The sequence below is a fragment of the Astyanax mexicanus genome, chromosome 6 (genome assembly GCF_023375975.1).
Source record: "Astyanax mexicanus isolate ESR-SI-001 chromosome 6, AstMex3_surface, whole genome shotgun sequence".
Classification (NCBI taxonomy): domain Eukaryota; kingdom Metazoa; phylum Chordata; class Actinopteri; order Characiformes; family Acestrorhamphidae; genus Astyanax; species Astyanax mexicanus.
In genome coordinates this window covers 26,572,040-26,588,405 of record NC_064413.1, presented here as the reverse complement: position 1 = coordinate 26,588,405, position 16,366 = coordinate 26,572,040, and the positions used below count along the sequence as shown (strand labels likewise).

The following is a 16,366-nucleotide window of genomic DNA, read 5'->3' as shown; positions in this document are numbered from 1 at the left end:
AGGTTCAAATAATCTCAGTTTTGGTAGCTTTTTCAGGCCAATTTATACCAATAATGCAGTTCAACCTTTTTTATGCCATTAGACTTGTGTAAAGGTGCTTTGGGCTAAAAACGTGAAAGCTCATATACATTTCTACCCTTTTTCCTCTCTGTTTGCTTTAGCATTAGCATTACACTGCACTAGCAAAGGAAGTTACTCACCTTTATTCATATAGAGCATTATGCAATAAAGAAAACTGTTTTGTTTGTGTTACTTCACAGTATAATAGTAGCACTTTACTTGTGATGTGTGATGTAGCCATATAAGTAAAAGGTGGGGAAAAGAGTTAGGATATATTTTTATTTATTCTATCTAATGGATGATTAAAGCCTGTATTAATACTAATAAATTATACTATTTTGTCCATTATATTAAGTAAGGTGTTACAAAAGGCTACAATAGTGCTTAAAAGAAATGTTAACTGTTGTAGAGTTAAATCAGAGTAAAGTAAAATATTCCAGTTCTGTTTTAAACTGATTTAGGTTTTGTATGGTAAAATTTAGACAACTCTTAACCATCTCTCTTGTTTCTTATCATGGGGTTAACTCAGAGGAAAAGAAGAGTGATAAAAAAAACAAACGTAGGAGTCATTGTTGTAGCACCTGCTTTATTGGTATTTCTGAATACAAAGAACTTAGCCCATTATATCAGCTTTGGGCAGTTCAGAACACCAGAGCACTTCCAGGTGTTCCCTCCATCTCTCTCACCCCATTCCTGAATCCAGGTGCTGCAAAGCTCAGAGGTCAAACTACAGATACTTACCTACTACTTAAAGTTTAAAATAAACGACCCCTCCCCCCAAACAAAAGAAAAATAATGATTATTGTTTCAGTACAAATAAAAAAGGTCCTAAAATCAGCTACTGTAGAAAAAAAATAGCTTTTGTGGTTTAGAATCTATGATTGGATATCTGACACCAGCCACCGTTTTCCTGCAATAAAAAAAAGGCTACTCCTTAATACTGACTAGCGAGATGAAATGCGGAGCGTCTCTTTTTCCTACTCTCTTCCTTCACAGCGGCTGTATCTCTTCACAGTTCTCCACAGAAGAGCAGAGAAATACAACCTGGACACCAGATAAGAAACAGCACATGTATAGCTTCACAGTAACAGTCTTACTGTTTTTTATTTTTTAAAGGAATTGTTTGGCAATAGTAAAAAATAAAATGTTCCCTCTTATTCCAAATTTAGTCAGTCAGCCAATATACTCTTAGTTTAGCACTGGGGCTATGTAGGCTAATGTAGGTATATAAGCATAACACGAGCTTATAACTCTGCTGGTTTGTTACACAGCATCATCACACATTCTCCTCAAAATTTACTGAGATTAGTGCTGCGTTCCATTTACCCCGGATGTAAATTTTTATGCTCCAGGTAGGCTTTTTAGCATTGTCCTGGGATAGCACTGTTAGTTATATCCGTTGATAGCAATGCATTACATTGATGATTAAAACATCAGCAGAGAGTTGGACAGTGATGTATTTATTACTAATGTAATGAAAAAAAAAACAGATAAAAGTGTTAATAAACTAAACTGTACTACATGTGTGACCTAAGGGCATGTTCCAGTTAACATCTGAGTTCAAATGGAATGCAGCACTACTAATCAATCTCAAACAGACTTGTACATCAATCTCAGACAGACACTGTACTACATACATTTCTCTGTAAAAATGGACAGAAGCGTGTTTCACATTTAAAAACAATAATAGCAGCCTTGTTATACAGCGTCTAAAAACACAAACAAGTCTATTTGAGGTTACTCAACAACTCAATGGTATTGGAGGACAGTGTGTGATGATTTAGGATGATTATGTTTGCAGAATATGAACTGCTTGTTAGCTACATTAGCCTTATAGCTTTGGTGCAAAACTAAAGGAGCAAACTTAAGCCCAGGAAAAATGAGGGATAATCATGTGCATTTGATTTTTACTTCTCTGTAGATTATCCATAAACGCAGTAAATAAAACTGGAAAGTACAGCCGCTATGGGAAGAGACCACCTACGCCCATAACACTACAGAAAGCACTATCGAACAGAGTAAGGCAACTTAGTCAGGGTCTGACTTTACTGGTCAGCTGAGCTATAGGGAAAAAACTAACTACCTTCAGTCATCGCATCAACAATCACTCGCTGATTACAATTCTTTATCACAAGTAACAAACACTCGCTGCCACATTCATCTTCCAAGGCTCTTTACATTACACACTCATTCATTATCGCTTCAGCTTTCACAACAAATATAAAAACAAACAAATAGCACATTCAACGTCCAGGAAAGTCACTGCAAATCACCTCCAATTCCTCACTGTATTATTCTCTCTCTTCCTCTTTATAAAATCTCTCTCGGTCAAAGGTCCAAACCCTGTCCCTGTTCCCACCCTGATCCCTTACTTCATATGTTACCCAACAAAAGTTACACTCCTTCAAATAAAGGGTTTCTTGGAGTGATGCCACAGAAAAAAAAACACTACTTTATTTGTAATTAATCAATCAACCAACACGTGAATGTAAAGGTCCTTTGAAAGTGTATCCTGTACATTTAAGCCAAGAACCAGTTAGAAACCTTTATTCTTAAGAGTGTATCACCAGCTAATGTTAATCAATGTCCCAAACTCTTGTTACACCATTAACTAACTGGTGGCTGGAGGTCAGCCGACACCAGAATTACGACCATGTGCACCTGAAGAGGTTTCACACAGCCGCACAACGCAACATGTCTTTATAAAGTCTTTTCTTTTAGCTTTTAAAGTTAATGGAGGTCACTCTTCCTCTCATCTGTCTGTAAAGTTATTAAAGAAGGCTAAAATAGATCTTCTTGTTCTCACTCAGACACTGTAGCTTGCTCATTTCATCCTACATCATAACTGTTATGCTGGTAAAGGAAAGAAAAAACAAAAAAGTTAGATCCCGCCCTCTTCCTGCTCAGGTCCTTCAGTCTCTCAGGTTGTTAATGGAAGCGCAGATCTTCAGGGCAGGACCCAGTTTGATGTTCATGGTGGTCATAAGATGCTCCTCTTTGAGTAAAAGCAATGCCTGTCCATCAATCTCTTGAGACAGGAACTGACCCGCAAGGTCCTCACAGCCTGGAAGTGAACATCAGAAAAGAAAATGATGACACAGATAACGCTGTGCCATAATCATATTGTATATAATAATTTAGCAAGAAATTCAGACATTCGGATATTTTCATAGAAGTGATATTCTTAAAAGCGGTCTATTTTGCTTGTTTAGCTGTTTACTGTATTTACTTTTGTTTGTTTGCAGTTTATATGCCAGCACTACATATGCTGTACTAGTTTTGTATTAGATTCTTGTTATATTATTTTTTTATTATTTATTCGGTCATAAGTCATTAAACTTGTTATTTAATAATTTTATACAAAAGAAGGGCATTGGCAGCCTACGAAATTAGACACACATTTATATATATTTTTGTTTCACTTTCTGTAGTACTGAACACCCATACATATAGATTTAACCATAGAGCATCTAAGAAGCAGGACCGCCCTTACTGTAGACTTACTCTCAGCTCAAGCAAGAAGCTTGATATGCTAATTCAAGAATAAACTTTTACCTTGTAGAGAGGAAATGAATCGACACACTTCCTCCACGCTCCAGTGGGCAGGGCTAGCAGACAGAAAGTGCTCCCCATCCAATGGGAGGTCGCCTTGAGTAGTGTCGTCCAACTGAGGGCCGCAGTGGGCAGGGCGAGGGCATGAAAAGGAAGAGCTGGGAGAGAGTGAGAGTGAGTCTTCCTCTTCTTCCTCTCCCTCACAGCTGGAGATGTCCTCAGAACGACTGGATTCTGAACGGCACTGAACAAAAAAATAAATGTTAAGCAATGTTGAGGCGCCGAAAAAAAAATGTACCTAAATACCAGCTTCAGAATATTTTTTGTTGGTACGCCGACTTGTAATAATCCGCTGTCTCTTTAAGCCTGGAATGCTGCTAATTGCAATATGCATCTTTGGTGGAGCTGCCCTGGACATCTCGCAAGAACTGTGTAACCCAATTGTAGATACATTTTTTTTTTTATTCTGTAACATTACTCTTAGTCCATATGCTCCCAGTGATTTAATTCTGTCTAAGCTTAACTGCTATTCCTGAATCTTTCACTCAAATCTTCTGTTCACTACTCACCTTCACTGAAAGGTGTCTGCTCGCTATTTTAGCGCAGGCAATCTCAGAGCTACTCCTGCGAGGACCCCTGCGCCTGGCAATCCCATCCTGCACCACAGCAGGCATTGGTGGCTGCTCTCCGACACTGCGGACCCGGCGGGTGCGAAAGTGGGTACTGCAGCTCACATTGTACCTGAAATTATAATTATTAACAGATTCAGTTTACAAAGAATACACTTTCAGCCAAATGCTAAATTAGTAACACCACTATACATAAGATACATACAAGATGTTCATAGGTGATTAACCACCTTAAGATGTTTAGGGATAATACTGTCATTTGGCTGCCCTATTTAAATGTCATCACCAGATGGCATAATTACAGAATTAATTATATTTCCATGCTGTTTGCCACATTCAACAGCACCAGCTGCTGCACATTTACACTTTAATAAGACTCATTACTCGCTGCAGTACCTCTTAGCACAGGTATTGGAGCAAAAGCGTTTGGACCCTCGGAACTGGCTGGCAGGTGCAAAGCTCCCACAGAACTCACATTTCAGCACTGTAAACAGAAAAAAAAACAAACAAAAAAAAACTTCAGCTTACTTTCACACACAGTAACAAACATCTACAAATGCAAACTTAAACAACCACTTAACGCACACTTACCAGAGGGGGCATTGTTTTTGGACTGCATGGCAATAGGCATATTAACAGGAATGCCCTCTGCTCGATCCTTTACTGGACCGGTCACCTGTTTATAAAAAAATGGCAACATTTAAACATCCTACAAACATCTGATGGAATGAGAAACTGCAGCCACACTGGGTATATTTCTAAAGGCAGGAGAAGAGAGACTCACAGGGAATGGTTCTGCTCCCTCCTGGATGACGAAGCCTTCGATTAGGTGAGTAAGCACCTGCGGTTTTACAACGGCTTGTGGAAGAGGGGCTCGCTCTCCCTGAACCCCGCCTCGAGGCAGAGGCAGAGACAGAGACAGGGTTGGCGGAGTGGAGAAAGCTACCTCTGGAGCTGAAAGTGAAAGAAAAGTTAGTAATGCTATAAAAAAAATAGAATAAAATTATTGCCATACTGTCTACCATAGCCACATTACTACCACACTCACCAGTGTCCAAACAAGGAGCCGGAGAAAGGGGCGGGGCAGAGTCTGTTATCGAAGGACAGCAATGGGCAGAAGCCTCTGTTGACATCTCATTGGTTACATCTGATTCTGATTTCCTTTTCAAGGAACCAATCACAGGTTTTGTCTAGAAGACAATAAAGAAAAGAGATCTAATGTGCATATATTCTAAATAAAAGAAAAGAAAATACATTTTCACACCTAAAAGGCCGAACCAGTGTCAAAACCAAGGTTCATGTTTTTGTGCACAAAGTCCAAAAAGTTTTAATTTTTAAGGTACGACACTACTAAATGAACCACTGTCTGTGACCTCTCTTTACATACAAACTATTAAATAACCATCAGCACCAACAAAAAAAAAAATATTGTAAAACATTACACTGTGATATTATATTAATTTTAAATACCTAATTTTAATACTAACCTGGGCTGAAACGGATTGCTCAAAAACAGATTCTTCTGCTGTGCTCATGACACCAGGGTTGTTTTGCCCATCAGCAGAGTGGCTCTGATTTAATGCTGCATTTTGATTGGTTTGCACTGCACAAACAGGTAGGGCACTTTGGGCTGATTTAAGGCACACCCCTGCTCCGTTTGTTTCCATGGCCGCCACAACAGTAACAACATTTCCATTAGAGCTGTTGATGGGGACTCCGGCCGTCGCTGTGCCGTCCTGGTGGGGGCAGCAGTTGCGGGCCTGGGCCACGGTTAAGGGCTGTGAGTTTCCCAGCGTGCCCTGTCTGCCTCCCACCAGCTGGACAGGAACGTGGGGTGGGTGGTGTGGCGTTTGCCCGCCGCTGGGTGGTGCTGGTAAGATGGGGGGAGGGTGGCGTGGGGGAATCTGTGTGGGCAGTCGATGACTCTGGGCTGTTTTGGGCTGGATGGGAACTGGGCCCGTCCCGTGTGTTACTTTTTCCGTGCCAAGGTTTCCGCTGGACTGTTGCAGTGGCTGAACCACCAATGTCTGAGCTGCCATGTTGGATTTGGGTGCCACAGAACCCACAGGGTATCCCTGCGAGGAAGTAGGCACATTAGAGGTGGGCACCAGGATGTGAGTAACTGTTGCAGCGGGTGCAGTCACGCCTCGCGCCTGGCAGAGTCCGGACGGAGACAGCAGGAGCTGAGAGAGAGGGAGCAAAGGAGAGGAGGCAGAGGATGAGGATGAGGGAGTAGCGGAACTAGCGGTGCCTGGCTGTTGGGTGGGCAAGGTGGCTTGGTTCTGAGCCTTAACACCGATGCTGGCCAGTGTGGCATTGTTGGTGGTACTGTAGGTGGCAAGCTTAGTGTTAGCTAGCTGCTGCGTTTGGGCTGTGATCTGCTGTGTCGACTGACCAAACTGCTGTGTCTGATTCTGACCAAGAGAAAAGGATCCTGGGAAAGGAAGAGAAACAGAAACAGAAAGAAATAAAAGTCCATTTAAAAACTCTTACAAGTTATTATTAAATGTCATATGGTTATTGTTTGGTTTAAACTATTGTGCATCATCAGTGTACTGCTTGCTCTACTTTCGCATTACTCAGTTTTTATTTCACAAAAATATTTATCTTAGTTTATCTTATCTTTATTTTTATTTTATTTATTTATTTTGAACATGCACTCTTATAAAAGGACCCTCACCAGCATCCTTCCTGTCCGGAAACTCAGTTTTAACTGCAGCCACCCGGGGTGTGGACACACAGCGCATTGCCAGGTTCTGCACCTACAGACAGGGTTAGAGATTTCCACCAGGTAAAAACAGCAATTAAAAAAAAAGGATTGAAAATGTTGTTTATTATTTTATTTTGGACTGTATAATGAATCTTTGAACACAGCATGTCAATCTTACCTGATCATTGTCTGACTGGTTACTGGAAGATGTGGGAGGGACATCCTGTTGCTGCTGCTGCTGCTGTTGTTGGGGTTGCTGTTGCTGGGGTTGTTGCTGGGTTACCGTTGCCACAGCGGCTGTTGCTGTGCCACCCGGCATGAAGATTAGCTGAGGGGTGAGGGGAGCCCTAAGAGACCGATTCATCTGTGAGAGAAAGAGAGAGAGCAAAAGAGCGAGAGAGAGAGAGAAGGATTAGTACTCATGCTCATAAAAACTACTACATACAAAATATTAGCAAGCTTTTAATGCTGTCATTTTATGACCGTTTCATGATTGTGCTATTACATATTACAAATAGTTAATAAGACTTATGGACCAAAATTCTGACTTATTAAAAATATGAGAAAGAAACTCACTCTTAAATACATCTGGCCCTGTCCAGTCGAGTTCCCACCCAGCAATACAGACTGGCTAAGAGCGGTTGATGCTGCAGAGGTTGCCGGGCCCATTGGGCGGGGATTTGTCATGGTCCCTCCCCCAGCGGTGGTGCTTAAATTGACCTATATAAGAAACTCCAGATCAGTTTTCACATACAATATAAAGACATGGTCATCTTTCCCTTTGATATTGCAACAAAAAAAGCAATATTAAAACAACTTGTTAATGTTGTTCGCATATATGATGAAATAAATAATAAAACCTAAAACACAACATTATTTGAATTCAATTGTCAGAAAATTGTCAAAAACTCTATACCTTTTTTTTTTATTTAAACTGTTTCATCTAAAAATCTAATTTATTTTCTTCAACCAGTTAAGACAGTTTAGCTACACAGTCTTGTTGATAAGTTTAATTACTTTTACGGCAGCTGTTCTTTTTTTTATAGCCTTTACACAAGACCTGGCTGAAGTTTGGTCAAACTGTATAAGTTTGATTTTTCCCTGAACCATTCCAGTATACACCTACCGTGCATTGAGCCGTACTGCTGGCTGCAGAGACACTGTTGCTAGGGGAACTGGACTGGCGACTGGCGGCAAGTGTGGCCTGGAAAAGATAAAAGATAAAACAGAGTAAACTCAATGCAGGCCATAGAAAATAAAGAGAATACAGGTCATTGTTGTAGATCTGGCTACTTTTTACACAAAAAGTACAAAAGTGCGCCCTGTGCAACCTGCAAATATTACTCATCACACTTCAAAAACCCATACAGATCATTAAAAATTTTTAAACATACATTTTTGTTGCTTAAAATTTTTTTACACAATTTGAATGTCAGAATTTTTTACAATGTCAAAATCTCATGATCAAGCTAAAATAATATCTTTTTACACTGACTTCCATTTTTATTTAAGAAGTCTTTTTTGTAAATTTCCCATTTTGGAGACACAAATTTTGGTGTGACAACAATATATGTGCAAATAAAAGTAAACACGCTGCTTTACTGAGAATGGATGAGTGGATAAGTATCTGTCTAAAAATTGTAAAGGAGAGTTTTACCTTTCACTTTTTTCTGAATTTAGCAAATTTTCAAACTTACATTTTTATTATGACAGTCTTTTAAATGTTGCTGTATGTCTTTGACCTAATCACAGAATTTTCTATCAAAAGTACTCATAGCCTTTTCAACATGCAGTACTAAGCATTTAAGCATGCCTGTACTGTTCGGAAATATTAAATACTGAGAAACTTAAAAATATCTGTAAGTACGTTATATTTTTGTCCACAGCTACTGGAATGTGCTCTGTGGTTTGTGTGAACATTTTACCTGTTGCACAGCGGCGAGGTTGTGGAGCTGGGCACTGCTGATCTGCTGCTGCAGCATCAGCTGCTGAAAATATTGGGCCGCATTGGGCTGCCTCTGCAGAGCCTGAAGCGCCTGTAAACACATTTCAATTCAGAAACAAATTTCAATACTTCTGTATTTATTTTGTATTTATACAGAATTTCACAACTGACAAGAAATTAGACACAACTATTTGCAGAACTGAACCTAGATAACTCAAAACAGTGAGGGGACTGTCAAAGGGGTTTGTTTTAGTTGTGGTTTGCTTTCAATTTCAGTTCTGTCAACACACTGAAACAGTCACTGAAACCAAGAACTAACTAAATAAGTTTCCCATTGACATTAATTACACATATAACTAATGAATTACTGTGCATTACTTATCATGTAACCACATATGGTTTTGTAATTAACATGGGATTATAAGGGGAAGACTTCATAACGAGGGGAAAATACTCTAGATTACAAATGCATTAAAAGCAGACCCTTATTCTATAAATATATGTTTTACAGACATGGTAAACCACTGTTACATGGTGTTTATCTCAGTTTAAATGAATAAAGTTTAATTAATACTTATGGAGTAACTGCATTCCAGTTATTTCAAAGTAATTAAACACACATTTACCTGGACAGCTTGTCTTTCATACAGAGACATTTGAGCAATCTGTGGGGAGCGGGAGTTGCCCCCAGATGGAGTGCTGCCATTGGTGGAGCCGGAGTTGCCCTGTTCCTCTGCTTGCTCCATGCTTCAATTAATCAACAGAAAAAACAACAGAATATCAGAAACCAAAAACTGAATATCTGAATCTTTGTAATTTTGATGACTTTACAGTACATTGGCACATTTTACAATGCTTCTAAAATAAACATTTCAACGGCTTTACTCAGGAGGTTTATTCCACAGCATGACAATAATAATTTGCTATAAAATTAAATTTTACATGGTTTTAATTTTCTATTACTTACTTAACAGAAGCAGATTTGCTCACCTAATATAAATGTATTTTATTCCAATCCTGGATACGGATACATGTTCATAAGTTCATTATTAATATTATCATGTACATTTTTGACTTCTGGTGAAAATCCATGTATATAAATATATATAAATTATATATATATATATATATATATATATATATATATATATATATATATATATATATATATATATATATTTTTTTTTTTTTTTTTTTTTCTTCAGGTGTTCTTATTATTATCAATATCTATACAGTTATGTCCACGAGTCTCATTATTACTACAGCTAAAGATTGTATTGTTGTCATGTAACTTATTACTGCAGCTGTGCAGAAACAATGACTAGCATACTTCTCGGTACTCGAGTTTGTAAACATCTTTCAGTTTTGTTTAAAGTAAATTTTGTGTTAAAATCTGCACAAAGCCAGGCAGACACTGATCCAGATAACTAAATACATGCTGTGTGAAAGTAGCGTTAGAGACTTTTAGAGGGAGAACAACAGAAAGTAATGACAATAACCCGCAGAAAAGTGAGCAGAAACCTGTATGAACAGTCTGTCGCAGTAATATCTAAGGAGCTGAGTGTTTCAGGGGCTGTTAAAGCTGCTAAATCTCACAGTGCGGGTTTTACTGCTCGGTATTTTTCACTTTATCTGGGTGTTTCTGTCTCCTGTGTTCTTCTCTGAGCCGTTAGCCGTTAGCTGTGTAGCTCAGCGGCGAAACTCACACAGTTTACCTCGGATTTACCGCCTGGGGTCCGGTTCTCCACCCTCGGACAGTCCCCGGGTCGGGCCGGTGTGTTTGCCGGTGTTTTCAGTTGCAGTGTGGAGGTGTTTATTCACCGCTTCGTTTCTCTTTATGGTAATTTAGTGTTTATAGTCTGTTAGCGCTCTGAAGCCCCGCCCACTCCACGCTCGCCACCGCCGCGCTCTTTCCGGCGCGAGCCGTGACGTGAGCGCGCTCTGAAAAATAAAAGCGCGAGACAGAGAGCGCGAGCACCCACTGTAAAAAACATTAATAAATAAACATCTGTATTCATTTTTTTATTTTATTCTCTGTGAAGTATTATTAAATAAAAAATGCACAATTCGTGTGATTTATTAGCCTAAAACACCAGCTTTTAGTGGGCGTGGCCACGTTGCTGTAAATCACCAGCACACTAACATGACTTTGACATGAGTTTTTGTTAAATTAAATTTAATTACATTAATATTACATTAGTATATACCAGCTATGTGTGTTTTTTGTTTGTTAATTATTGTCTTAATGTACGTAAAATATTATATTTTCTAACTACTGACTTTATTATTAATTTAAGATTGTAAGTATTGAAAATAATGTATTTACCCTTGTACAAAAATAAACAAATATTTTAACAAAAAACATGCATTCGATTCTTAAAATAATAAAATAAAAGTGAAACGTTTATATTAAAAATCTATATTATATTTATATTAGTTCGAGAAATATAATATCTAAAAATAATAAGAAGGATCTCAAATTAAATTACCAGGAGGTGTGGTCGTAGCAGGGAGTTGGCCCCAATGACTGCATATTGGTTGTCTCTCTTTATCGAGGGGCGTGGTCTTTTTTGTCCTCAAGTGATCGGTTGGTCTTTTCCAGAGCCGTCTGTTCGAAGGGCGTAGTCACATGTATTTTCTGTGTGTTTGTTGGGGGCAGGGCACTGATGGTGGGCGTAGTCGTTTGCTGGAGCTGTTCAGCTGAAACAGCTCAAGTAATATTGCTGTGACTCTGTAAATAAAGCTTGACTGTAAATAGAAACTGAAAGTAAAGTCTCCTGCTGATTCCTAGACCAAAATAAACTCAACTCACTGCACCATTAGTAAGAGTAATGTAAGAATAGTGAGTCACTCACTACTCTCATTCCTCTTCTTTAGATACTGGAGAATATATTAATTATATAACACATATAATGATATAACAATGGCGTGACAGACCCACATATGCCTAGGTTGAGGAACAGGAATTATGAAGGAGCTCAATGGGAGGAGCTCATACCTGTGTACTTAATGTAGGTACAGGTGAGGCAAGATAAAGGATTCCTTGTCTCGCCTGATACTACCAGCTTAAAGCACAGCCAGGTATGTCCATCAAAACCAGCTCGATCTTACTTCAGAAGGGGCACAGATCAAACATTTCAGTGAGTATTTAATTTTTTTCTGTCTTTCTCTTTATAATAATATAAATGTAAAAAAATAAAATACAAATGCAAAATTATGTCTTTGAGTAAGTATAACACTTTATCTAAAGAGTAAATACATAAGGGCTTTATAACACATACATAAGCATTGAATAACACGTTTATAAAGCAATACTTTAATGTTTATGAAGAGTTTATGCCAGTACTCGTAATATGACATCAGACATTTAATTAAATAAATGAGGCTCTGTGGACATATTAAAGCTTCAATTTAAATTTTACACTTATAAATGTTTTTTGAAGCCCTTTAAAAAAAATGCCATTTAGACTACTCAGAGACAGTAAGTCCAGTTTAAATGTAGAATCCGATTAGAGGAAGTATCAGTGTGAGTCAGCTTTTATCACCCCATGATGTTTCAGTTTTGTTGTCACTCCCTCTCTTTGTGCTGTTTTTTTAGATCGAAGAGAGGGCGGGTGAAAGCACAGCCAAGAAATAATGGAGTCAAATGCTTCACAAAGTCAGTTTAGGAACAAAACAGCAGGTGTCAAAGGGCCAGTAGTGAAAAGAAAGGTTTGGGCTGGAATATCAGGAGTTGGAAGAGGTGCAATGAAGATGGACAAGGTTGCTGGCGAGGAGCAGAAAAAAGAGATAATCCAGGTCAAGAGGGAAATGGGCAGAGGGAGAAAACTGAATAATAATACAACTGTAACAGATCTTGAACTGAGACTAAGGATAGAGAAACAAAGTGGAGATGGGAGCAAAAAAGTGGAAACAGCTACAGGAGTTGTAGCAATGGCAAAAGAAGAGGATAGGAGAGGCAGGAAGACTGAAGGTGGGAATGGAAAGATGATCGTTCAGAAGGAAAAGGAAGAAAAAAAGAAGAAGCAGCTGTTTAAAACTCGACCAAAATCTACAGAAAGTGGAATACAAGGGCAAAATGAGGTAAAGAATAAACTTACAAGAACTGCCAGTAAACAGTCTTTCAGTATTGAGGACTACCTGAAGCTCCTGAAGTTACTAAAGATTAATCTGCCCAATGGAGTCCTGAATCAAAAAGTCATCCAGCACTCTGCAGACCCAAACGTCATACAGGATGCTCAGGCTATAATTAAAGACCTGGAAAATTTTAAAATTAAGTTTATTGCCTCCCCTCGCCTGGGATGCCGTGAGGTTAAGCATGCCCTGATTCTGAAAAAGAGAGGGAATATTCAGGAAATCACTAGGATCATATTTTTTGAAAACTCCAAAGATTCAGAGAAAACACTAAAGGAGAACTGGGAGAAAAATGTGTCCAATACTGGCCATGGATTCAGAATAAGGGACAGATATAAAACCACACCTATCTGCACACCTACCATGTACGCTACAGCAGAAACAAGGAGCTGGAGACGTTTAGAGCCAGGAGAAGACCTTGCAAGGATCACAGACGGTAAGAGGGTGAATGTTCAAGAACTTGAGAAGATGGAATACTCCGATGAATCCAAGTTCAACCAGGCACAGCCAAATCCTCAGCGGTTTGGACATTTTTCACGGAACCCAAACAATGAAATGGAATGCCTCAAATTCTTCCACGAACAGAAAGAGATTACATCAAAATATGAAAAACTGACCTACACCAAAGGCAACAAGGTGGAATTTGGGTTTCTCACAGGAAACCTGGACTTTCTAGTGGAGGCCAAACACAAAAGCACAAAACCCAGCACATCACACATGGAAAAAATCGTCATAGAATGTAAAGGGACAACTGGGGACATGGTGGGCAAACTGTTCACCAAACCCAGTAATGGAAGTCGTCAAGCTCAGTTCATTGAGACCCATGAGTACTGTTACCAAACACAGGCCTACATGTACATACTGAAAAGAGTGATGCCAGCTCCCACTGCAGTCAGAGCTGTGATGGTGGTCAGACATTACCACAGCGACAGCAGCAGATCCAGAGATTTCTACTGGAACTACCTGAAGGAGGATAACACCAAGCATCAAATTGATGGGCTAAGAATTTACTGCCAGGAGGAGGTGTTGGCTCGATACCTGGCTGTTCTCAGTCTCATCTACCAGAGAGAGGCTGCTTCGTTGTAAAAAACATAGTGGCTGTTAACAAGACCTGTGACTATTATAACTGACCTCAGTAAGGCTCATCATGTTTGTTTTAGTAAGAATATTGAGTAGAAATATAAATTTTGAAAAACATTTTATACAGTTGGAAATTTAAACCTTTTTTTAGGGATACACCACAATAATCAAACAAATCAAATATGTATAACTTTTTGAAAGGATGTAACATTATGTTTTTATTCTATTATCATGTCATATTATATCAACCAAAAATCAATTACCCAAGGACTCATAACATCGTACTGGACGATATGTGTAGATGTATATTTATATAAAAACATACACACAAGGCCTGAACAGTCTTTTATCTTTATTTATATTTATTTATTTACAGCATGTTCCTGTTAAAGCAATTAACTTTAGTGGGGGTCCTCATGAGTGTGTGACCTATCTGGAAATTTGTTGCAATGAAATTTAACAAATTTTTTAAACTTCCTTTGACATATTTATTATGATCATCTTTGAAAAGTGTAAAAACATGATACAACTGGATTTATATTTAGAAATTAACTAAATAATTAAATAAGAATTCTAAGTATATACAATTCAAACAAAAATCGTATCTCTAATACATAATGATAAATCAGGAAATTCTTCCTTATCCAAAATTTAAGATTTTTATTGTCACGTCACAGAATACAGGTGTTCATGTTAGTGAAAAATTTGGGTTCTAGGTTCCCACTAGTGTGCTAGTGTAAAAAAAAAACAATATTTATATGATGGTGATCTGTAATTTCTGAATTGTGGTAATTGTATGGTAATTGTCGATGAAGTGCACATTAATCCACTATTTAAACAGCATTTATTAATCTGGTAGAAAATGTATGAAAATGTCAGTTTTACTTGTAATTTACTTGCAGGGATTCTTTTTGCACTTATATGCAATAATGAAGTATATTATTAGCAACTGTGTTGTCTTTTGTCTGAATCTTTTATTTATTTTCTTATGTAATGTGAAATATGGGTAAGACATATGTACAACAAAGGAAGGCTAATATAATGTGGAAAGAAGTCAGTTTACAGGTCATAGTGTAGCATTTAGCATTTAGAGCTATGTTTTTAATACATTTGAGTAATCCAAATATACCTCAGCTATGCAGATGACATTCAAATCTACTTGGTGCTCAGCCCAAATAACTATTGGTGTGTTCAGACAGATCTAGAGGTCATGTCAAAGTTGTTACTAAATCAGGATCACCTAAACGCTCTTTATAAACCAGACCAGGAGAAACTTATCCACACCTTTATTTCCAGCAGGATTGATTATGACTTCTTAAAAACACGACCGAACTGCTTCACCTAATTCAGCATGCAGCGAAGCACATGCAGCAAAATCAGTCACACAAAAAGTTGAAATCATTAAGAACAAATCAGTTAGTCCTGCCTTAGAACTAGTCTATACATGGAGAGACAGCATTTAGCTTCTATTCTGCTCTTAAATTAAATCAGTTGAAGGAGATTATTGAATACTAGACACTTTTAATCCAGGGTGAAAATAATTTCTTTATTTAGTTTTAATGTATTTTATTTATAATGCTATTCAATATTTTTGCTCTTTTTTTTCTTCATGAAAAAAAGGTCCTTGTTTTTTGTTTTTTTTACAAGTACTTCAATTGTTTAAAGGGTACTATACGAATACATTTGCCTTGACTTGCCTTATGTACTTTATATAGAGTATGCATCCTTTTTTTCTTTTAATATAGATATTTGTACACTATTACTTCAAATCAGTTTATTGTTGCTGTCACACAAAAAACATATGTCTCTGGTTTAGCTGTTTTCCACTGTTTAACATAATGCGATTATAACTGTTGCTTTTGACATTGTGTTATATATTTACAATGAACGGACCAATAAAAATGCTTCAAAGTGACTTGGAATTGAATATTTATGCTGATTTTCATAGAAAGTTTGGTTGAAGTTTTTTTGCATGACTGCAGTGTTGTTATTATTATAACAATTATAATTATTAATACTACATTGAAATGTGTATTTTTCCTTTGCAAGTTCTTCTTTGAAATTACAATCATTATTTATTCGCACATCACAAGTTTTCACCACAACTCCATTTAATTTTCATTTTATTTTATTAAATGCCATATTTTTACATAATGCAAACCTGCACACAAAGTGTGCCATAATTTCTTTATTTCCCCACCACTGAAGTCTCCTGACCCCTCTATTCCTCTCTTCCTCTCTCCCGCTGCCTTGCCC

The 16,366-nt window shown here is 37.9% G+C and overlaps 2 protein-coding genes across 3 annotated transcripts; one reads left to right on the top strand and one right to left on the bottom strand.

Annotated features, from left to right (window-relative positions):
* Positions 1–626: 626 nt before the first annotated feature.
* On the bottom strand, positions 627–10,806 carry phc1 (polyhomeotic homolog 1). Of its 2 annotated transcripts, none has more exons than XM_022673797.2 (15): positions 10,603–10,806; positions 9,523–9,643; positions 8,877–8,987; positions 8,078–8,155; positions 7,528–7,671; positions 7,130–7,315; positions 6,922–7,003; positions 5,729–6,675; positions 5,290–5,431; positions 5,026–5,195; positions 4,833–4,917; positions 4,638–4,725; positions 4,182–4,353; positions 3,616–3,856; positions 627–3,124 (listed from the first exon to the last, which is right to left on the bottom strand). In XM_022673797.2, exons 2-15 carry the CDS (start codon positions 9,640–9,642, stop codon positions 2,973–2,975), a joined length of 2,718 nt encoding a protein of 905 aa, XP_022529518.2. In that variant the 5' UTR covers position 9,643; positions 10,603–10,806; the 3' UTR covers positions 627–2,972. The 2 variants fall into 2 exon arrangements, with proteins under 2 accessions (XP_022529518.2, XP_007256935.3); XM_007256873.4 differs by having other exon boundaries at positions 10,612–10,806.
* Positions 10,807–11,472: 666 nt separating this feature from the next.
* LOC103046305 (uncharacterized) lies at positions 11,473–16,017 on the top strand. The gene is made up of 2 exons (XM_007256872.4): positions 11,473–12,036; positions 12,495–16,017. The coding sequence occupies exon 2, from the start codon at positions 12,533–12,535 to the stop codon at positions 14,114–14,116; it is 1,584 nt and encodes a 527-aa protein (XP_007256934.3). The 5' UTR covers positions 11,473–12,036; positions 12,495–12,532; the 3' UTR covers positions 14,117–16,017.
* Positions 16,018–16,366: the final 349 nt, after the last annotated feature.

What these genes read in the sequence shown, in the direction of transcription:
- phc1 (XM_022673797.2), bottom strand. Translation starts at nt 9,642, where the DNA reads ATGGAGCAAGCAGAGGAACAGGGCAACTCCGGCTCCACCAATGGCAGC. An exon ending in AGGGCCAGATGTATTTAAGA is followed by an intron (nt 7,316 to 7,527) that starts GTGAGTTTCTTT and finishes TTTCTCTCACAG; the next exon opens with ATGAATCGGTCTCTTAGGGC. An exon ending in TCCAATACCTGTGCTAAGAG is followed by an intron (nt 4,354 to 4,637) that starts GTACTGCAGCGA and finishes TTATAATTTCAG; the next exon opens with GTACAATGTGAGCTGCAGTA.
- LOC103046305 (XM_007256872.4), top strand. Translation starts at nt 12,533, where the DNA reads ATGGAGTCAAATGCTTCACAAAGTCAGTTTAGGAACAAAACAGCAGGT.